The sequence below is a fragment of the Macaca fascicularis genome, chromosome 18 (assembly GCF_037993035.2).
Source record: "Macaca fascicularis isolate 582-1 chromosome 18, T2T-MFA8v1.1".
NCBI lineage: Eukaryota > Metazoa > Chordata > Mammalia > Primates > Cercopithecidae > Macaca > Macaca fascicularis.
This window is the reverse complement of record NC_088392.1, coordinates 68,718,144-68,738,457: the sequence shown is the minus strand read 5'-3', so window position 1 is coordinate 68,738,457 and position 20,314 is coordinate 68,718,144. Positions and strand designations below refer to the sequence as shown.

At 35.8% G+C, this 20,314-nt stretch overlaps 1 protein-coding gene across 3 annotated transcripts in view; it reads right to left on the bottom strand.

Moving 5' to 3' along the window:
* ROCK1 (Rho associated coiled-coil containing protein kinase 1) overlaps positions 1 to 20,314 on the bottom strand; it is a 157,439-nt gene that overhangs the window by 72,726 nt on the left and 64,399 nt on the right. For all 3 annotated transcript variants that reach the window (XR_012427275.1, XM_005587067.3, XM_005587068.4), the window contains exons 9-11: positions 20,199 to 20,290; positions 7,882 to 8,041; positions 2,293 to 2,353 (exon numbers count right to left, since the gene is read on the bottom strand). Coding sequence is in view for 2 of the 3 variants with exons in the window: in XM_005587067.3 (XP_005587124.1) it covers positions 2,293 to 2,353; positions 7,882 to 8,041; positions 20,199 to 20,290 (313 nt within the window). In the remaining variant the exon portion in view is untranslated. The remainder of the gene's footprint in view (positions 1 to 2,292; positions 2,354 to 7,881; positions 8,042 to 20,198; positions 20,291 to 20,314) is intronic.

The window sequence follows — 20,314 nt, the reverse complement described above, 5'->3', positions numbered from 1 at the left end:
GCTATCAAAAGAGTTCAGACAAGAGAATATGGATCTGATAAAAGGCAGAGTCTATAGGAATGAAGAGGAAGTAATGGATAAAGGTATCAATCAGAAAGCATAACGTATGACCAAACCAATTGAAGTTAGAACAGATATACCATTATGAAAGACAGTCAACACATTGCTAGGGAGGGAATGGGGACAGGAAAACAATGAGTTTAGCTCTGGCCTAGTTTCATATGCCTGAGAAGTATACAGAAGAGACAGAAAGATTCAGGGCTGGAGCTCAGACGAGCAAGCTGGACATGAATGAGATTACCTACAGAGAAAGAGCAGAGAGCCAAGATCAGAACTTTGGGAAATGTTTAATAATTGAAAGTAAGCAGAGAAGGAAGATCCTGAAAAGGGGATTGAAAAATAAATAAAACTCAAAAATATGGGAGGTAAAAAAGAGGGAAACAATCGGAACATAAAAGAGTTAGAAAAGTCTGAAGTTCCAAAGAAGAAGGAAGTAGTCAGTGTCAACTACAGCAAAGAAGAAAAATAAGACACGGGTTGAAAATCATCCACTGTATTTGCCAATTGCAAAGTTGTTCATTAGCATCTCTGTTAAAAGCTTTTCAGGGAAAATTAAATTAGTTGATTTTGTACTTAGTTCTGGGTTAAAATAATTAGTATTTCCCCCTTGATATTATTAGAGCAAAAGATAAAGGTAGCAACCACTGACAAACTTACAGTAATCACCACTGAACAAAATCCGCCCAAAGAAAACATGAATCCTTATTTTTGAAGGCCGAAGGCACTTCTAACTCTACAGTCAAGTAATACAGTGAGAGCTGACTTACAGCAACTCCTTATTATTACCTAGGTCAAAGATTTTTGAGCCCTGGTTAGCAATACATAACTTGCCAAACAGCTCTACTGGGATTAAAATTTAAAAGGACCTTCTGAAATGTAAGCAAGTAAGATTTTGTTTTACCTCCGTCTCAGAATATGAGCTATATGAACAACACAAAGAACTCAACTAAAATTTATTTTTGAGAGTAATTTACTTCTCAGTGGACAAATTAAGATGATGCTGACTATACTGGTTATTCTCCATTTCCCCCATTCCCTTCTAACCTTGAAAATTCATCCTCTGCTCTTCTTTGCCTTAAAATCTACAGACTGCATTGCCTGTATTACTCTGTAGCCCTATGATTTTAAGCTTGGTTTCAACCCACAGGAGACACCAGCAGAAATCTGAAGGTAAAAAAAAGAAATATTCATTCTCCCTACACCGTTTGTGCTTCACTATGGTTCTTGCAATGTTCTATGTTTTATATTCCTTTTCTATGATGTCAGGCTTTCTCTGAGCTACAATAAGGTTTTCTCTCTTTGCTCCTTTAGTACAGGGCAATGGCTTCCCACTCTTGTTCATACATGGGTGCTTTAATATACTTTATTGTTTCCCTCTACTGATGTTCACAGCTTGTTAATCATCCCTTCATTAAACTCTTCACTTAATAAATGCATAAAATACGGTGTGCGTGTGTATATATATGTGTGTGTGAGTGTGTGTATGTATATATATGTACACAATGGAATATTACTCAACCTTAAACATGAAGGAAATCTGAATACATACTATTAATATAGATGAATCTTGAAGACAGTATGCTACATGAAAGAAGTCAGTCACATATGGATAAATATTGTATGATTCCATTCATATAAGGTGCCTAGAATAGGCAAATTCATTGAGACAGAATGTAGAATAGTGGCTACCAGGACCTGGGGGGAGGGTGAAATTAGGAGTTATTGTTTAATTGGCATAGATTTTTAGTTTGGGATGATGAAAAGGTTCTTGAGATGGATGGCGGTGATGGCTGCACAACCATGTGAAGGTGCTTAATGCCAATGAACTGCACACTTAAAAATGATCAATATGGTAAATTTCATGTTATGTATATTTACCATACACACAAAACTCTCGTTTAAATCTTTTGAACATGTAATCTGTTTGCCTGTCAAGACCCTTAATGACACATTGATATATCATAGTTCCCGATTCCAAAGATTAAAAAAGATGACCTCTGTTAATCTGTGTAACAATTTAGTTTACTAACTGCCTCCAAATATATTATTTCATTTGATGTTTGAGCAAAAAATCAGACCGAAAAGGAGACGGGAGATAAAAGTGCCATAAAAATCTAAGTTCAGCTAACTACAGCTTCACAAACAATACATAAATTTACTATCATACACACAAATATATTACCCACAAAACAATTTTAAAAACAATTTTCTTAATATTAAAAAAATACCTACCAAGCTTTTATCTGCATTGGAGCTAGTCCTGTTATCATTAGGATTTGCTGAAGATAAGTATCTGAGGGAAAGAAAAGTTTAAAAAGAAAATAAAACAAAACTCTTTAATATCCTGTAACAACCAATAATAAATACTACATGCCTATTTTATGTTCAATGTTATAGTAGTTTTGTTTTTAAAAATTAAGTATAGGTTCATAATTTTTATAAACATAATTCAGAAATGATACATATATTAAATAAAACACCCAGTTAGGTCTAAAAATAGTAGCAGCCTATAAACATATGACTTAATATTCTTGTAGCAAAACATAAGAATATTCATACCAAGCAAGATAAATAAAAAACAAAGTCTCAAGTTAGTTCAGATTAGGCTTTCTGGTCATGACAGCAGGTTATGACAGTTTTTTCTACCAAACAAGTAACTCAAAAACATTCAGTTTTCAGAGCTTTTTGTATATAAGAATTGGGGGTAGGAAATTGCTGACTTCTGCAGACATATGCACAATCACCTCTCTTGCACCCAACTATCCTTCAGCAAAGCATAATATTGCCTCTTCAGGTCCAAAAAATTTTTGCCTAAGTGGGTGAAATAACAGCACCAAAGTTTAGGTGATGCTGCTAATCTTTTGGGACTCCCGGCTTGCAGAGTTCTTTAAATTCAGTGTACAGTTAGAATTGTATATAAATAAAGCTATTAGTGAACTAATTTAGAGGTCTTTTTTAGATGTCTCACAAGATTCTCAATCTAAATAGATCATATATGTAAACAATTTCCTAAGCTACCAAATATTATATAAAGGTAAGGTACTAGTGCCACTAGTGTTGCTACTACCACCACCATGCTATGCTACAATTACTATGGCTACAACTACTATAATCACTACTTCTACCATCACCACCACTACAGTCAGCACCCCAATTAACCAGTAGAGCTCTCGCAAAAGGAGATCAAATAGTTATCGTATGCTTCATAGCTATTGGAGGCATCTGTTAACACACCAGATATTAATAATGTTCCAAAAGAACAATTTAAGTAAATTTTAAAAATCAGTGAATAACACAATCCATTACGTATCAATAAAAATACACAGTATAATGGCACTATAAAAGAAACAGCTAGAAATATGTCACTTCCTAGGTTTTCCTTGAAAAATTATTCAGATCAAATGGAGATTCAGACAACTTTAAGACAATAATAGGGGCTATGTAGCAGTTTTATAGAGGAAAAGTCCCATATAACAATTGACAAATTCTGGATGTAGTGCAATTTAATTCCATTGACTATTAAGCATCTCAGAAATTCAATGTGAGATTCTGCTTATGTAATATAAATAAGGCATATAGCAATGCCAGTGAAATCTAAATTAGATGAGACTGTTTCATCTCTAAGATATTTTCTAAACTTAACAAGCTATGTAACTGAGACTGACATTTTAGTCTTTTGCAAAATTAGTAATAAAAGCTTGAATGCAGCAAGGGAAATGTAAGGACATCACTTGTATACATTAATTCTTCCACCTTCTGTCATTTTCTATCAAGGTACGTTTGCATATTATATTGATGCTTTTACATAGAATCTGGTCATTTAGGTAACTTTTTAAGAAATAGGAGTTACTATATTAGGAATATAGCTTAAGGCTATTTTAAAAATCAGGTTTAATTCAGCTGTAATTAAGCAGCAATTATTTCTGTCCTTGGTATTAAAAGTATATTTGGATTTCAGGGATAAGAATTTCAGAGGTTTTCTATTTCATATCTGTATATTCTAAATTATGCTTACGTATTACGGTAAGGCTAATCAATATTTCTGCCAGGGCCAGGTGCAGTGGCTAACACGTGTAATCCAATGGGATTACTTTGGGAGGCCAAGGTGGGTGGATCACTTGAGGCCAGGGGTTTGAGACCAGCCTGGCCAACATGGTGAAACCCCATCTCTAATAAAAATACAAAGATTAGCCAGGCGTGGTGGTAGGCATCTGAAATCCCAGCTACTCAGAGGCTGAGGCACAAGAATCACGTGAATCCAGGAGGCGGAGATTGCAGTGAGCCAAGATCACACCACTGCACTCCAGCCTCGGTGACAGAGTGAGACTCTGTTTCAAAAATATATATATATTTTGTTGGTTCTTTCTTATTAAGAGCAATCATACCTTTGCCTATTCATGTAGTAATTACTTAAAAAATACTACATATATTTGTCAATGGGCTATGACAGTTAAGAACACAGTATATATGGCCGGGTGCGGTGGCTCACACCTGTAATCCCAGCACTTTGGGAGGCCGAGGCGGGCAGATCACAAGGTCAGGAGATCGAGACCATCCTGGCTAACACGGTGAAACCCCGTCTCTACTGAAACTACAAAAAAAAAAAAAAAATTAGCTGGGCGTGGTGGTGGGTGCCTGTAGTCCCAGCCACTCAGGAGGCTGAGGCAGGAGAACGGCGTGAACCCGGGAGGTGGAGCTTGCAGTGAGCTGAGATCACGCCACTGCACTCCAGCCTGGAAGACAGCGAGACTCCGTCTTGGGCGGGGGAGGGAACCAGTAATAATTTCTACTTTTAAGAAACTTAAAAATTAGTTTGCGCCATAAAACATGAATACAAAGAAAAACTAGAGAACATGATCGAGTGCATGATAATGTAGGACAAATAGTAGAATAAATGTTTATGTAACTCAAGGTTACCATTATACAGAGAAACTTAAAGTTATTAACTGCTGGACTCTACTACAGAAAATACAAAAACATTGGAGGTTGTTTATATCAACAACTTGAGTGTTTCAGAAACCAAATCAAAGAATAATTGATAAGAATACAAAAAGTTAAAGAATGCTTCAGCAAGCTGGGCATGGTTGGTCAGGCCTGTAATCCCAGCACTTTGGGAGGCCAAGGCAGGCAGATCACCTGAGGTCAGGAGTTCGAGACCAGCCTGACCAACGTGGAGAAACCCTGTCTCTACTAAAAACGCAAAATTAGCCGGGAGTGGTGGTGCATGCCTGTAATCCCAGCTACTCGGGAGGCCGAGGCAGGAGAATGGCTGGACCCCAGGAAACGGAGGTTGCAGTAAGCCAAGATTGCATCATTGCCCTCCAACCTGGGCAACAAGAGCAAAACTCTGTCTCAAAAAAAACAAAACAAAACAAAACAAAAAAAAACGAATGCTTCAGCAAAAATCACCCTGAAGCTCTTCTGTATATGTATGTTAATTGAAAATAGTTAAAATACTATACTCATGGAGTATTAGGGAGGAAAAAAAGGTAAGTGCCAGCTATCTCACTGATGTATTAAGTACTATCTTACAGTGAATTACTGTAGAGGTTTCAAAAAGCCAGACTAAATTGTCTTTCTGATTTCTTAGCTTAACCCGAATGGCTCTAATACTAAAATGACAAGACTCTTCACTTTAAAATAAGATTAGTTATAAAGACCTCAAATGTAATAATTTACTCCAAGCAAATCTGTTATCTGATACCATTCCAAAGGAGTATAATTTGATTAGAAGTACATATTTTTGAGGTAATTAAAAGCAGATTTAACCCACCCAGTAAGTGTTACCATATAGTTCAATGCATTATATTGGTATAGCACTTTGTTTAGATTTCTCCTTCCTTCACTTCCTTCCTTTTTTTTTTTTTTGAGACAGTCTCACTCCATTGCCCAGGCTGGAATGCAGTGGCATGATCTTGGCTCACTGCAACCTCCGTCCCCCAGGTTCAAGCAATTCTCCTGCCTCAGTCTCCCAAGTAGCTGGGATTACTGGCATGTGCCACCACGCCTGGCTAATTTTTGTATTTTTAGTAGAGACGGGGTTTCACCATGTTGGCCAGGCTAGTCACGAACTCTTGACCTCAAGTGACCCGCCCACCTCGGCCTCCCAAACTGCTGGGATTACAGGCATGAGCCACCGTGCCTGACCGAGATTTCTACTATGTCGTTCTTATCAACCTACGATGTACAATTTATCCATTTCTCACCAAATGTGAGCCTCTCAAGAGAAGGTACTGTATCTTATTCATCCTTCTCCATGCAATTTGGTGCTTAGTATATACCTGACAAATAATAAGTTATCAAAGATATCTGTGGAATGAACAAATGCTCAGCACATTAAAATAATGTTAAATGTTTAACTTAAATCTCAAGTACATTACAGTAAAGCTAACATGAACTCATACCAATGATAATAATAGTTACACTGAGTGCTTACACCATGCAAAGCACTCTTCTAAATGCTGTACTGTGTTTTAATTTACTTAAACCTTACCGTTGGGAGCAAGCCCCCCAAAAACTGGCCATAAACAAAATCTCTGCAGCACTATAACATGTTCTTAATGGCCCTAACGCCCAAGCTGGAAGGTTGTGGGTTTACAGGAATGAGGGCAAGGAACACCTGGCCCGCCCAGGGCGGAAAACCGCTTAAAGGCATTCTTAAGCCACAAACAATTAGTATGAGAGAACTGTGTCTTAAGGGTGTGTTCCCGCTGCAGTTAACTAGCCCAACCTATTCATTTAATTCTGCCCATCCCTTGTTTCCCATAAGGGATACTTTTAGTTAATTTAGTATCTATAGAAACAATGCTAATGACTGGTTTGCTGTTAATAAATATGTGGGTAAATCTCTGTTCGGGGCTGTCAGCTCTGAAGGCTGTGAGACCCCAGATTCCCCACTTCACACCTCTACATTTGTGGGTGTGTGTCTTTAATTCCTCTAGTACCGCTGGTCTTGGCACTTTACAACAATCCTGTGAGGTAAGTAGGCAAGTAGTATTATCGTTATTATCATCATCCCTATTTTTGAGGAAATTGAGGCATAAAAGGCCAAAGTTATTTGTCCAAGGTCACAGTGGAGATAATACTACATGTTATAACACATGGTAAATTAAATGGGTTTGGGGAGGAATTACTTAATTTTTGAAGAGCTAAAAATTGATAGCATCAATATGGTGATGACAATGCTAGAAAAGTCTACATGCTGGCCAGGCACGGTGGGTCATGCCTGTAATCGCAGCACTTTGGGAAGCCAATGCGGGCAGATCATGAGGTCAAGAGTTCAAGACAAGCCTGGCCAACATGGTGAAACCCCATCTCTACTAAAAATACAAAAATTAGTGGGTGTGGTGGTGAGCACCTGTAATCTCAGCTACTCGGGAGGCTGAGGCAGGAGAATTGCTTGGACCCAGGAGGTGGAGGTTGCAGTGAGCCAAGATTGTGCCACTGTACTCCAGCTTGGGTGACAGAGCAAGACTCCATCTCCAAAAAAAAAAAAAGTCTACATGTTGTTTCAAAATGTATTATAAACCATAAGTCTACAGATCAAAATATCAGTATTTATAGCATCCTTTGACCTATTAATTGTTGTAACTTGAGGATATACAGTATATCATTTAGCAAAAAAATTTTGAAAAACAATGTCCTAAACATGGATGAGTCCAAAATAAATTAAATATGAAATACTGGAGATATCATGTATCAATGAAAAATTGCATAAGGTATATCTTTATATACCATTAAATCTACTTTAAAAATGAATTTTAGACATTTCTAAGAACAAACTCGGCACTTACTCCTACAATCACTGTTTAGCATACTTACCTACGATTGCTATAATATGTAAATCCTACAAAAGGTAGTTGATTGCCAACAAAAGCTTTAGGAATAGGGAATGTTTCTTCCTCTCCTTTATCTTCTTCCAAGTCATCAAAATTACTAGTATCAATGTCACTACTTAAATCAGGTACAACTGGTGCTACAGCTAAAAACAGAAACAAAATTAGTTGCTCATTTCAAACTTAAAATACAAGTAAAGTGAAGCAGATTCCATACCAACTACTGATGGTTTCTCTCTTATAAAAGCTTGCAAACTACAAATTCTACCTGGCTTGAATCCTATTATACTAAGCTTTACCAGGATTAAAAATCAACTGATAATTGATCATTATGTAATTCTATGAAACAATTATCTTCAAAGTCACCTATAATTATCTATACTTTGGGTTTAACTTGACTATTACAAATCAAGCATTATTAAGGTTTTAGAATGTACCAAGGTATAAAATACACAAAAGCATTCAGGACTACAGAAAAAACTTTTTAGAAACTAAAGCATAACAAACCGTACTTGAAAAAATTGTTTATCTTTAAATATAGTATTTTTTGGTTAATCTGCTTTATAGTAAACTAGAAATTAAGGTTACTTCTTAGCTTCCTGGACATAATAATTTGGTAATGAAATATTTTTACTCACTCAGAATCCAGATGATCAATACTCCTCCCTCCCACCCCAGTATCTCCATAAGATTAAGCCACAGGAGCAACGGATTTGGAATTGTATTTTCAGACTAGCTACCTCTAGAATCAAGTGATTAAGATTAATGCGGTGAGGTATTTATGATATCATTGTTAATAAAAAAAGGGCAGTAATACAAAAAACAGACACGACATCTTCAAGAATTATAAATTTGATATGGACCAAGTCTTACATATACTTAATATAAAACCATATGTGACAATGTTTAAATATTCATAATATAGGAGAAAATACCATATAAAACTAATACTACTAACATCTACTTCTGGGGCTTGAATGTTAGAAGAAGTATATCTAAAAATAAATTCTAAGAAAATAAAAGTTTAAGAAAATTTATTTTTTAGCTTAAAGATACTGTAGTATAATAAAACATCCCTGAATTATGATCATCAAAATACTAAAAAATTATTTTAGGTGTAACAACCTCATGTTCTTTTAGGGAAAAGGAATCAATTTTCTTTTCAATCATCTGGGTATTTCAGGCAAGAAATACCTCTTGTTGTGCCATCTGAGACACAGTAAATTAATATTTAGGGAACAAAACAACACATTTAGCCGAATGAAGCCATAGTACTAACTAATAGTAACACAAGAGTGAGATTAGAGCTTTTCCACCATTCCACTTTCCTGAATGGCCAACAGAACTGTCTGATTAGACAAGGCTAGCTTTCTAATATTTGTAAAATGAGGGAAAAACACAAATGGTTGCCGCCCTTGGGAAATACATAAGTTAAGTATGGTCTTAGCATAAATTTTATGTTAAAAGAGTGATCTCAATCAGAGACACTTTCGCCTGCTGGAGGGCATTCAGCAATGTCTGGGTACATATTCTGGTTCTCATTAATGGAAAAAAAGTGTTACTGGCACCTAATGAGTACAGTCATGGGATGCCACTAAACATTCTTAAGTTTAGGATAATCCCCACAAAAAGAATTATTTGTCAACTGCTAAGGCTCAGAAAACCTGTTTTAAAATTATATCAGAAAGAGAGAAGCAGAATAAGTGTGCTGCATTTTCTCTTGCTGTTTCTGATGGACCTACTCTTTTTATAAATGACACTATTTCACAGTAGTTCTAAAATGACAAATTCTCACCTGTTTAAATTCTGAGACACAAGTGGGGAAAATATTGGAAGAGTTATAAAAGTAATTATCTCTGCTTCTAAATTAAGATGCTTAGGCTTTACATAATGCCATATAATCACTTCAGAACTAATAAGAATAAAGATAACTTTACGGAATAAACATCAGTATATATTTGTTTAAAAATCTGCCTTCATTAAATAACTGTTAATTTAGAAATCATGTTCCATAAAAAAGAATCCAGCAGATGTTGTCAAAAATGGCAGAGTAGGGAACTCAAAGAAATCATACCTCCACTGAAGCAAATGCTGAGTTGACAAAAACTACCAGAGCAACTTTCTGAGAACTCTGGAACCTAATAAAAAACTAGTAACAAGCAGGGAGTGTTTAATGAAGAAAGAGGCTACAAAAATTTGGCATTTAAGGAAATCTCTGTCACTGGCTGAGATAATGAAATGGAGATTTCAGTGAATACAATGACAATGAATACAGACTTTGCAAAAATAGTTTGGAAAAGTCACTATCACAGCCCACAACAAGCAACAACAGCAAGCCCTGGGTAAAAGAGGAAGAATCTGATTTCCAGAGTTACAACACTGTAATATCCAAAATGTCCCTCTTAGAAGGATACAGCTGCTTTAAAACAATGTCCAGTTTACAACAAAAAATTACAAAGCATGTAAAGAAGCAAGAAAGTATAGGCCATTCACAAAGAATATAGAAAATGATAGAAACCACCACTGAGGAAACTAAGACATTAGATTTACTCAACAAAACCTTAAACTCTTTTAAATGTGTTCAAAAAGCAAACGAAAACTATAGACAAAGTACCCGGAAGACGATGTCTTAACAAAGAAAAAATATCATGAAAGAGATCAAAAATAAAACCAAATAGAAAGTCTAGCACTGAGAAGTACAATAGCTGAAGTTAAAATTTCTCTAGAAAGCTTCAACAGCAGATCTGAATAGGCAGAGGAAAAAAATCAGTGAACTTGAAGATAGGACAAATGAAATGATCAAGTGTGAGGAACAGAAAGAAAAAGAATGAAAAAGTGAACAGAGACTAAGGAAACTGTGGCATCAAACCAGACCAACACACAGATTACGGGAATTCCAGAAGGAGAGAAAGGGGCAAAAAGACTATTTGAAGAAATAATGGCCAAATCTTTCCAAATCTGGTAAAATATATAAATCTACACATCCAAGAAGCTGAATGCCAACTATGAAAAACTCCAAAAACTCCACATGAAGACATATCATAATCACATGCCATAATCAAACTGTCTTAACTCAAAGCCACATGAAGAAGAAAAAGGAGTATCAGTAAAGGTAACTATTTAGATAAATGTAAACAGAAGCAGGTTTTTGAAAGCTACTTAAACTAAAGTGGTATCAATTCAACCTAGATTGTTATCAATTTAGAATGTTAACTGTAACTCCATTTAATTAATAAGAAAATGACTAAAAAATATACAGAAAAGGAAAAGAAGGAATCAAAATAGCATACTAGGGTAAAAAACTAAGCACAAAAGAAAGCAATAATGTATTATCTGAGGAATAAAAAGGAAATATATGACATAGAAAACAGCAAGATGAGAGAAGTCTTTTCTTATCAGTATTCACTTTACATTTAAATAGATTAAACTCACCAATTAAAAAGCTGAGATGAGTAGAATGCAATAAAAAATGATTCAACTGTATCTGTCTATAGAGACTCGCCTAAGATCCACAGACATAGGTTAAAAGGTTACTTGACCTTCATCCACAGGTTAAAAGTAATGGAGGGAAAAAGATATTCCATGCAAAAGGGAGCTGAAGTGGCTACATTAACAGGAGACAAAACAGACTTTAAATAAAAAACTGTCAAAAGAGGCAAAAAAGGACACTGCATATTAATTGATAAAAGGCTCAATCCATTAAGAAAATATAATGACTATAAAAATGTATGCATCTAATACAGACCCAAAATGTAAGAAGCAAAAATAGCCATGAATGCAGGAAAAAACCATTCTAAAATAATAGTCTGACATAGTTTCATAGCTTGTCCCCACAAATGTCATGTTGAAAAGTAATCCCCAATGTTGGGGGGCGGGGGCTGGTGGGATGTGACTGGATCACAGAAGAGGATTTCTCAAGAATGGTTTAGCACCATCCCCTTGGTGTTGTCCTCAAAACAGTGAATGAGTTATTGCCAGATCTGGTTGTTTAAAAACGTGTGTGTCATCGTCCCTCTCACCCTCTTTCTTGCTCCTGGCTCTTACCATGTGATGGGCCTGTTCCCACTTTGACTTCTGCAATGAGTAAAAGCTCCCTGAGGCTTCTCCAGAAGCTGAGCAGATGCCAGCAACATGCTTGTACAGCCTGCAGAACCATGAGCCAATTAAAACTCTTTTCTTTATAAATTACCAGTCTCAACAATGGATAGAACATATAAATAGAAGATCAATAAGAAAATAGAAGATATTAACAACTTCACAAACCAACTAGATGTAACAGGTGTGTACAGAACACTCAACAACAGCAGAATACACATTTTTCTCAAGTGTATATGGAACACTTTCCAAGACAGATTATAAGCTGGGCCAAAAAACAAGTCTTAAAAAGTTTTAAAACACTGAAATTATACAAAGTATCTTCTTTAACCACAAGGGAATGAACCAAGAAGTCAATAATAGGAAGAAAACTGAAAGTTTCACAAATATATGGAAATTAAACAAAACACTCTTAAATCACCAGTGACTGAAAGAAATAATCACAGGAAGACTAAATACTTTGAAACAAATGAAAATGGGAAGACTAAATACTTTGAGACAAATGAAAATGAAAACAACATACCAAAATGTATGGGAGTCAATGAAAGCAGTGCTCCAGTGGAAATTTTACCCATAAATGTCTATTATACTAAAAACCAATGATCTCAAGCTAATAACCCAACTTGACACTACAAGGAACTATAAAAAGAAAAGCAAATTAAACCAAGAGCCAGCAAAAGGAAAGAAAGAATACAGATTGGAGTGCGTAGAAATAAAACTGAGAATAGAAAATCAATAATGCAAATTAACAAAACTAAAAATCGGTTCTTTATAAAGATCAGCAAAATTGACAATCCTTCTACTGAACTAAGTGGGGAAAAAAAAACCCAGAAGACACAAACAACTAAAATAAAAAATGAAAGTAGGGGGATAACTACCAACCACATAGAAGTAAAAAGAAAATACAATGCATAATCGTACAGTGACTTTTTTCTTTTCTTTTGGACACAGAGTCTTGCTCTGTCACCCAGGCTGGAGTGTAGTGGTGCAACCTCAGCTCACTGTAACCCGTGCTTCCCGGGTTCAAGTGATTCTCTGCCTCAGTCTCTGGAGTAGCTGGGACTACAGGAGTGCATGCCTGGCTAGTTCTTTTTTTTTTTTTTTTTTTTTTTTTTTTTTTGTATTTTTTGTAGAGATGAGGTTTTGCCATGTTGGCCAGGCTGATCTCGAACTCCTGGCCTCAAGCGATCCACCTACCTTGGCCTCCCAAATTGTCAGGATTACAGGGGTTAGCCACTACGCCCCGCCTACAGTGACAAATTAGATAACTTAGATGAAATAGAGACATTCCTAGAAAACACAGACTGCCAAAATTTATTTTAAAAGAAATAAAGAATCATAATAGGGCCATAGTGGCTCATGCCTTTAACCCCAGCACTTTGGAAGGCCAAGGGAGGGTGGCTTGAGACCAGGAGTTTGAAACCAGTCTGGGCAACATAGCAAGACACCATCTCTACAGAAAATAAAAAGAAAATTAGCCAGGTGTGGTGACACATGACTGTGTTCCTAGCTACTCAGGAGGCTGAGGCAGGAGGATCCCTTGAGTCTGAGAGTTCAACAATACAGAGAGCTAAGGTCATGGCACTGCATTCCAGCCTGGGCAACAGAGCAAGACCTTGACTCTATTAAAAAAATAAAACAAAATGAAGGAAAAAAACCCATATGATCATTTCAGTTGTCATATGAAAAGCATTTGACAAACACAACACCCTTTCATGATTGAAAACACTTGGCCAACAAGGAATAGAGAGGAACTTCCTCAATATGATAAAGGACATTAATGAAAATCCCACAGCTAACATTATACTCAGTGGTAAAAGACTAAAAGCTTCCCCCATGACCAGAAACAGACAAGGTGTCCACTTTTACCACTGCTATTCAACACTTTACTGGAAGCTCTAGTCTGAGTAATTAGGCAAGAATGATAAATAAAAGGCATATAAATTGGAAAGGAAGAAGTAAAACTCTCTCTCTTCTCAGGTGACATGATCCTATCATAGAAGCTACAAAATAATACATTAGAGGTAATAATCAAATTCAACAAAATTGCAGGTTACAAGATCAGAAATAAAAGTTCTTTTTTTTTGAGACAGAGTCTCGCTCTGTCGTCCAGGCTGGAGTGCAGTGGCCGGATCTCAGCTCACTGCAAGCTCCGCCTCCCAGGTTTACGCCATTCTCCTGCCTCAGCTTCCCGTGTAGCTGGGACTACAGGCACCCACCACCTTGCCCGGCTAGTTTTTTGTATTTTTTAGTAGAGATGGGGTTTCACTGTGTTAGCCAGGATGATCTCGATCTCCTGACCTCGTGTTCCGCCCGTCTCGGCCTCCCAAAGTGCTGGGATTACAGGCGTGAGCCACCGCGCCCGGTCTAAAAGTTCTACTTCTATATGCTAGCAATAAACAATATGAAAAGAAAATTAAGGGAACAATTCCATTTAAAATAACATCAAAGGCCAGGCGTGGTGGCTCACGTCTGTAATCCCAACACTTTGGGAGGCGGAGGCGGGGGGTTCAGGAGGTCAGGAGATTGAGACCATTCTGGCTAACATGGTGAAACCCCATCCCTACTAAAAAAATATATTAAAAAATTAGCCGGGTTTGGTGATGGGCGCCTGTAGTCCCAGCTACTCAGGAGGCTGAGGCAGGAGAATGGCATGAACCCCAGAGGCGGAGCTTGCAGTGAACCTAGATTGAGCCACTGTACTCCAGCCTGGGCGACAGAGCGAGACTCGTCTCAAAAAAAAAAAAAAACATCAAAAAGAAACACCTAGGAAAAAATTTAACCAAGAAGATGTAAGGCTTATGCACCAAAAACTTAAAAACATTGCTGAAATTAAAGAAGGCTTACATAAAAGGGGAGACATCCTGTGTTCATGGACTCGAAAAGTTACTATTGTTAAGATGGTAATACTACCCAAAGTAATTTAAAGATTCAATGCAATCTCCATCGAAATCCCAATGTCCTTTTTGGCAAAGATGTAAAAACCCATTCTAAAATTCATATGAAATCTCACGAGATCCCAAACAGTCAAAACAATTTTGAAAATGAACGAAGTTGAAAGACTCACATTTCCTGATTTCAAAACTTACTACAAAGCTACCATAATCATACAGTGTGGTACCAACATAAAGACAAACATATACAGACCAATGGAATACAACAAAAACCCCACAAATAAACCCTCATGTATATGGCCTAATGATTGACACAAGGGGCCAACAACTTTCAATGCAGGGAAAGGACAGGCCTTTCAATACACAGTGTTGGGAAAACTGGATACCCACATACAAAAATATTAAATTGGACCCTTACTATACACTATATAAAAAGTAATTCACAACAGGTCAAAGACTTAAACATACTGGCTGAAACTATAAAATTCACAGAAAGCATAGGTAAGACATTTCATGACACACTGGATTTGGCAATGATTTCTTAAATACAAAGCCAAAAATACAAGCAACAAAAGAAGAAATAAACCGGATTTCATCAAAATTTAAAATTTTGTGCTTGAAAGCACTATCAACAGAGTGTAGAGAATAGAAAATATCTGCAAACCACATATCTGATAAGAGATTAATATCCAAAATTTAAAAAGAACTCCTATAACTCAACAACAACAACAAAAACAAACCACCAAATTTTAAAATGGGCAAAGAACTTGAATAGAAATCTCTCAAGAGAAGATATACGAATGGCCAATAAGCACATGACAAGATGTTTACCATTCCTGGTCATTAAAGAAATGCAAATCAAAACCACAATAAGATACCACTTCACATCCATTAGGATGACTACTATTAAACAAAACAGAAAAGAACAAATGTTGGAGATGTGGAGAAACTGGACCCATGTGCACTGCTGTTGCGAATGTGAAATGGTGCAAACGTTGGGGTTACTATTATGGCGTCTCCTCAAAAAAATTAAACATATGGCTGAACGTGGTGGCTCACGTCTGCAATCCCAGCACTTTGGTACGCTGTTGCTGGGAATGTGAAATGGTGCAAACATTGTGAATTTTATGGCATTTCCTCAAAACATTAAACATACAGCTGAGCATGGTGGCTCAGGCCTACAATCTCTGCACTTTGGGAAGCTGACGCAGGAGGATCTCTTGAGCCCTGGAGTTTGAGACTAGCTTAGTCAACACAGCAAGGTTGTCTCTACAAAACTAATTAATTAATTATCATATGAGTTAGCCATTCCACTTACAGGTAAATACCCAAATTAATGGAAAACAGGGATATTACAGAGATATCATATATATAACATCAATATGGATATAAAATATAATATGGAATAATATATAATAATAATATAATATGGAAAGCAGGTATTTGTACTCTACTGTTTGTTATTCACAATAGCTAAAAAAGAGAGCAATCTTAAGTGTCTATTAACGGATAAATGGATAAACAAAATGTAGTATATCCACACAATGGAATATTATGATACATGCTATGACATGAATGAACCTTGAAGACACTGTGCTAGGTGAAATAAACCAGTCACAAAAAGACAAATATTATAGTAATCTATTTAAATGAAACACCCTGAGTAGTCTAATTCAGAGATAGAACAGTGATTACTGAGAGTTGAGGGGAGAGGGAAATGGAAAGTTACTGTTTAACTAAAAGAGTTTAGTATAGGATGACGAAAAAGTTCTGGACACAGCAGTGGTAATGTTTTAAGACAATGTGAATGTATTTAATGCCACTGACTTGCATAGTTAAAAACGCCCAACATGGGGAATTTTATCTTACGCATACTTTATCACAATATAAAGAGATAATTTATTTTTTAAAAATCCATTATAATGTTCAGAAAGTCTAAACTCCTAAGTAAAAGAGCCCCGAAACTTGGTAGGCCTTAAGTTTTTATTCACAAAGCCCACACTGATAATCTCTCCTGTAAGAATGTAAAATTCAAACAGAGAGGGTACTAGTCTTGATTAACCCACAGAACCTAGAATAATATATATGTGTGTATACAATGAGTTTTGAGCCAGCAGAAGTATTACCACTGTTAGCATCTTGTGTGTTGCCCACAAGCTATAGGTGGATTAAGTAACGCCAATATCTTATTTCAAATGAGATAATAATATATGGCAAAGTGTGTTGTAAGTTACCACATATTTAATGTAGTATTATTAATTTTTCTAAAAAATTAATAAAAATTAATTCCAGCCTGCATTCAGGCTGGAAAGCAGTAGCATGATCAAAGCTAACTGCAGCCTTGAACTCCTGGGCTCAAGTGATTCTCTTACCTCAGCCTCCCGACTAGTTGAAACTTAGGTGCGTGCCATCACACCTGGCTAATTTTTAAATTTTTTTGTAGAGATAGGGTCTCGCAACATTACCCAGGCTGTCTCAAACTCCTGGCCTCAAGAGGTCCTCCCACTTTGGCCTCCCAAAGTGCTGAGATGACAAGCATGAGCCCCTGTATAATACTGTACAACATTGTAGACCACTGTAGAATAGAGCCGCCTGGACCTAGTCATTATTAATCATTATTAATAACATGTTAAATATGTGGTAACTTGCAAAATCCTTTGCCATTTATTATTTCATTTGAAATTAATACTACGTTAAATACTAACAGTATTATTAATAATGTAGGCTAAATATGTAGTAAATGTTATTTTCTTTTTCCCAAAATTTAACTGCCAACAATCGTCAATTCCTTCCATTTTTGATCTATGTAATACTGAACAGGTAAAGATCTTTAAATCGTACATGGTATTTCAAAGATCAAAGGCTTTGGAGTCAAGACACTTAGATCTGAATTTTGACATTGTTGTTTGCTTGCAGTTATGACCTGTAGTAAGTAATTTACGTCTTTTCATTTCTTATGTCTTTCTCCTATCTTTAATCTTACTCATGTCACTCCTTCAATTTTATCTCAAATGAGTGGAAAAATAGTGTTACAATCTTAATACTTTGTGCCTCTGAATTAAGGGTGAACAATCTCAGGAAGCTCAAGGAAATTCTGCCAAAAATCAAGCTATTTTGTGTCCTGCTCCTACACCACCAAGGAACACAAGGTGAAGATTAATTGCCATTGCTATGTGGAGACATGTAAAGTGGTAAAAATACCCAAAAAAAACACTATTATTTGTATTAGAAAGCAATTTTGCCAAAGAAAATGGAAAGTCAAAAAATTAAAAGGAATTATAACTGTTACATAATTTTTAAAAATTTAGCAGGTCAAAGAGGTCAGTTCAGAATAAAAGAATTCTTGGTATTTTAGGGGTGGGAAGTAAAGAAGGGGTAGGAAGATGGGAAGGGAAGCAAAGAACAATAAGTTCTACAGACTTCAATTTTTCTTTGTTTTTTCCAATAACCACAAAACAGGACCTCTTAGAATTAGGAAAAACTACCAAAATGCTATTAAGTATGCCAAATCTAACTACACTAAAATAAAACCATAGACAATGCAGATCTTAAGCAGTTTTATGAAGGAGGTACAGCAATATCATAAAATGCCACTGATCTGGACTCCCTAATTCCATAAGACTATGAACTCCAGAAGAGAGAAAGAAAACTTTTGTTGGTTTCATCACTGCTGTTTTCCCACTGCCTGAAACTGAACAGTGCTCAATATATAACAAGTGTTCAAAAAATAATTGTTGACTAAATTACCTCCTCTTTGAAGTGATCAGTTTTTCAATATACAAAAGGAAAAATATCTTTATTACTTTTGAGGGTGATTTATTGTGTGGTTATTCTCTAATTATTTATGCATTGCTTAACTTTGAAAACGAATTTAAAGCAATACAAAAGATTATTTTGTATTTTCTTCAGTCCCCTTCAAAGTTTTATTCAGATTTATAATAATATTTGCACATCTTCAGCCTTCTTAAACTTTACTAAGATAACCTGAATAAAACACAAAAAGTGTTTCAATGTAACCATTTCTCACTCCCTGATCATCTCTTTGTCATGTAACAATTTCACTTGCAGCATGAAGAGAATAATTATGTCACATTTAATTCTGAAGAGGAAGAAGTTCCTTATTTCCTAGTATATAATTGTTAATAAAATTCTCCTCAAGTCAAGCTGCTCTTACAGCTTCTCAAACAGCTGGTCATTCAATGATGTTCCTTGTGTAATTTCTTAATTTCCAGAGAATTTATTTTCCCTTTCTCCTCCTTAGACAATTTTATAGCTCAGCACAATGTAAGTACTATGTTATAGTACCTGAAGGCAATACAACTGTTCTTTTAAAATATTTGATAACTAGAATGCTTCACTAATATTAGCAAACCTACATGATTTATTTCATCAGAATTAACAAGATTTCCTTCTCTCTGGAAAGTACTATCCTTCACTGTCTCAACCAGATAGTCCTTAAGACAACTAATGTGTAACTTTCTAAAACTAGGTAGCTGAGTTCGTTTCCATTGTTGCTGTTCACTGCTATTCTTATGGCAGCAAGTTAGGGACTGAGATACATTATCTTTTCTCTGATAAATGAACAGGGAAAAAATCCTAAGATGTCAGCAGGGGAAAGATGGAATTCTTTACCTCCCAAATCCACAAAGATGATGAGAGCCTTTGATGCCATGATAATTTTGATTCGGCTATGTTGCAGAGAGTTTTCTGTGAATCATCTTATAATTTTAACTTTTTTTAAAAAATAAGAAAGTGTTCTAAACTGACTGAAAATTAGCTTCTTGAAATACAATACATTTTTGTTTCTGAATTGCAAGTTGCAAAAGCCTGAGGGAATCAAGTATATCACAATAGCCTATAAACTCATAAATAAAATTAAATTGAATTCTGGCATTAATTAATAATAGAACCTTCTTATATTTTGGGTTTTAACAAAAACAAGAGAATAACTTGTCTTCTCACAAAAACATATATTTTAATCTCATTACCTACTACTTATTGACCACCTCCATAAGAAGATAACTAATGCCTAAAATAAAGAGCAATTCAACAAAGATCAAACGTAAAATTATGACTGGTAAGTCTAAATCCATTACATTTATATTTCATCTGGGTATCCTGCATGGGATATAAGAGGAGTAACAATATAATCTTCCCAATATTATCAAATTAATAGGTTAGGACAATTCCCACATAGTATTTGGGGCTTCTGATTTTCATCAGACACACAAAAATATTTAGCAATGTAGTTCCAACAAATTATCACAACTACTTTCAAATATTCACTAAAATATGCAAGAAAAAAATAACTTACTATCTCGGAGTGTTTCCCAAGCCCACTGGTCATTTTTGAAGAAGAGATGTCGTTTGATTTCTTCTACACCATTTCGTCCTAATCTCACTTCCCTGAATAAAGACAGAAGGAGAAAA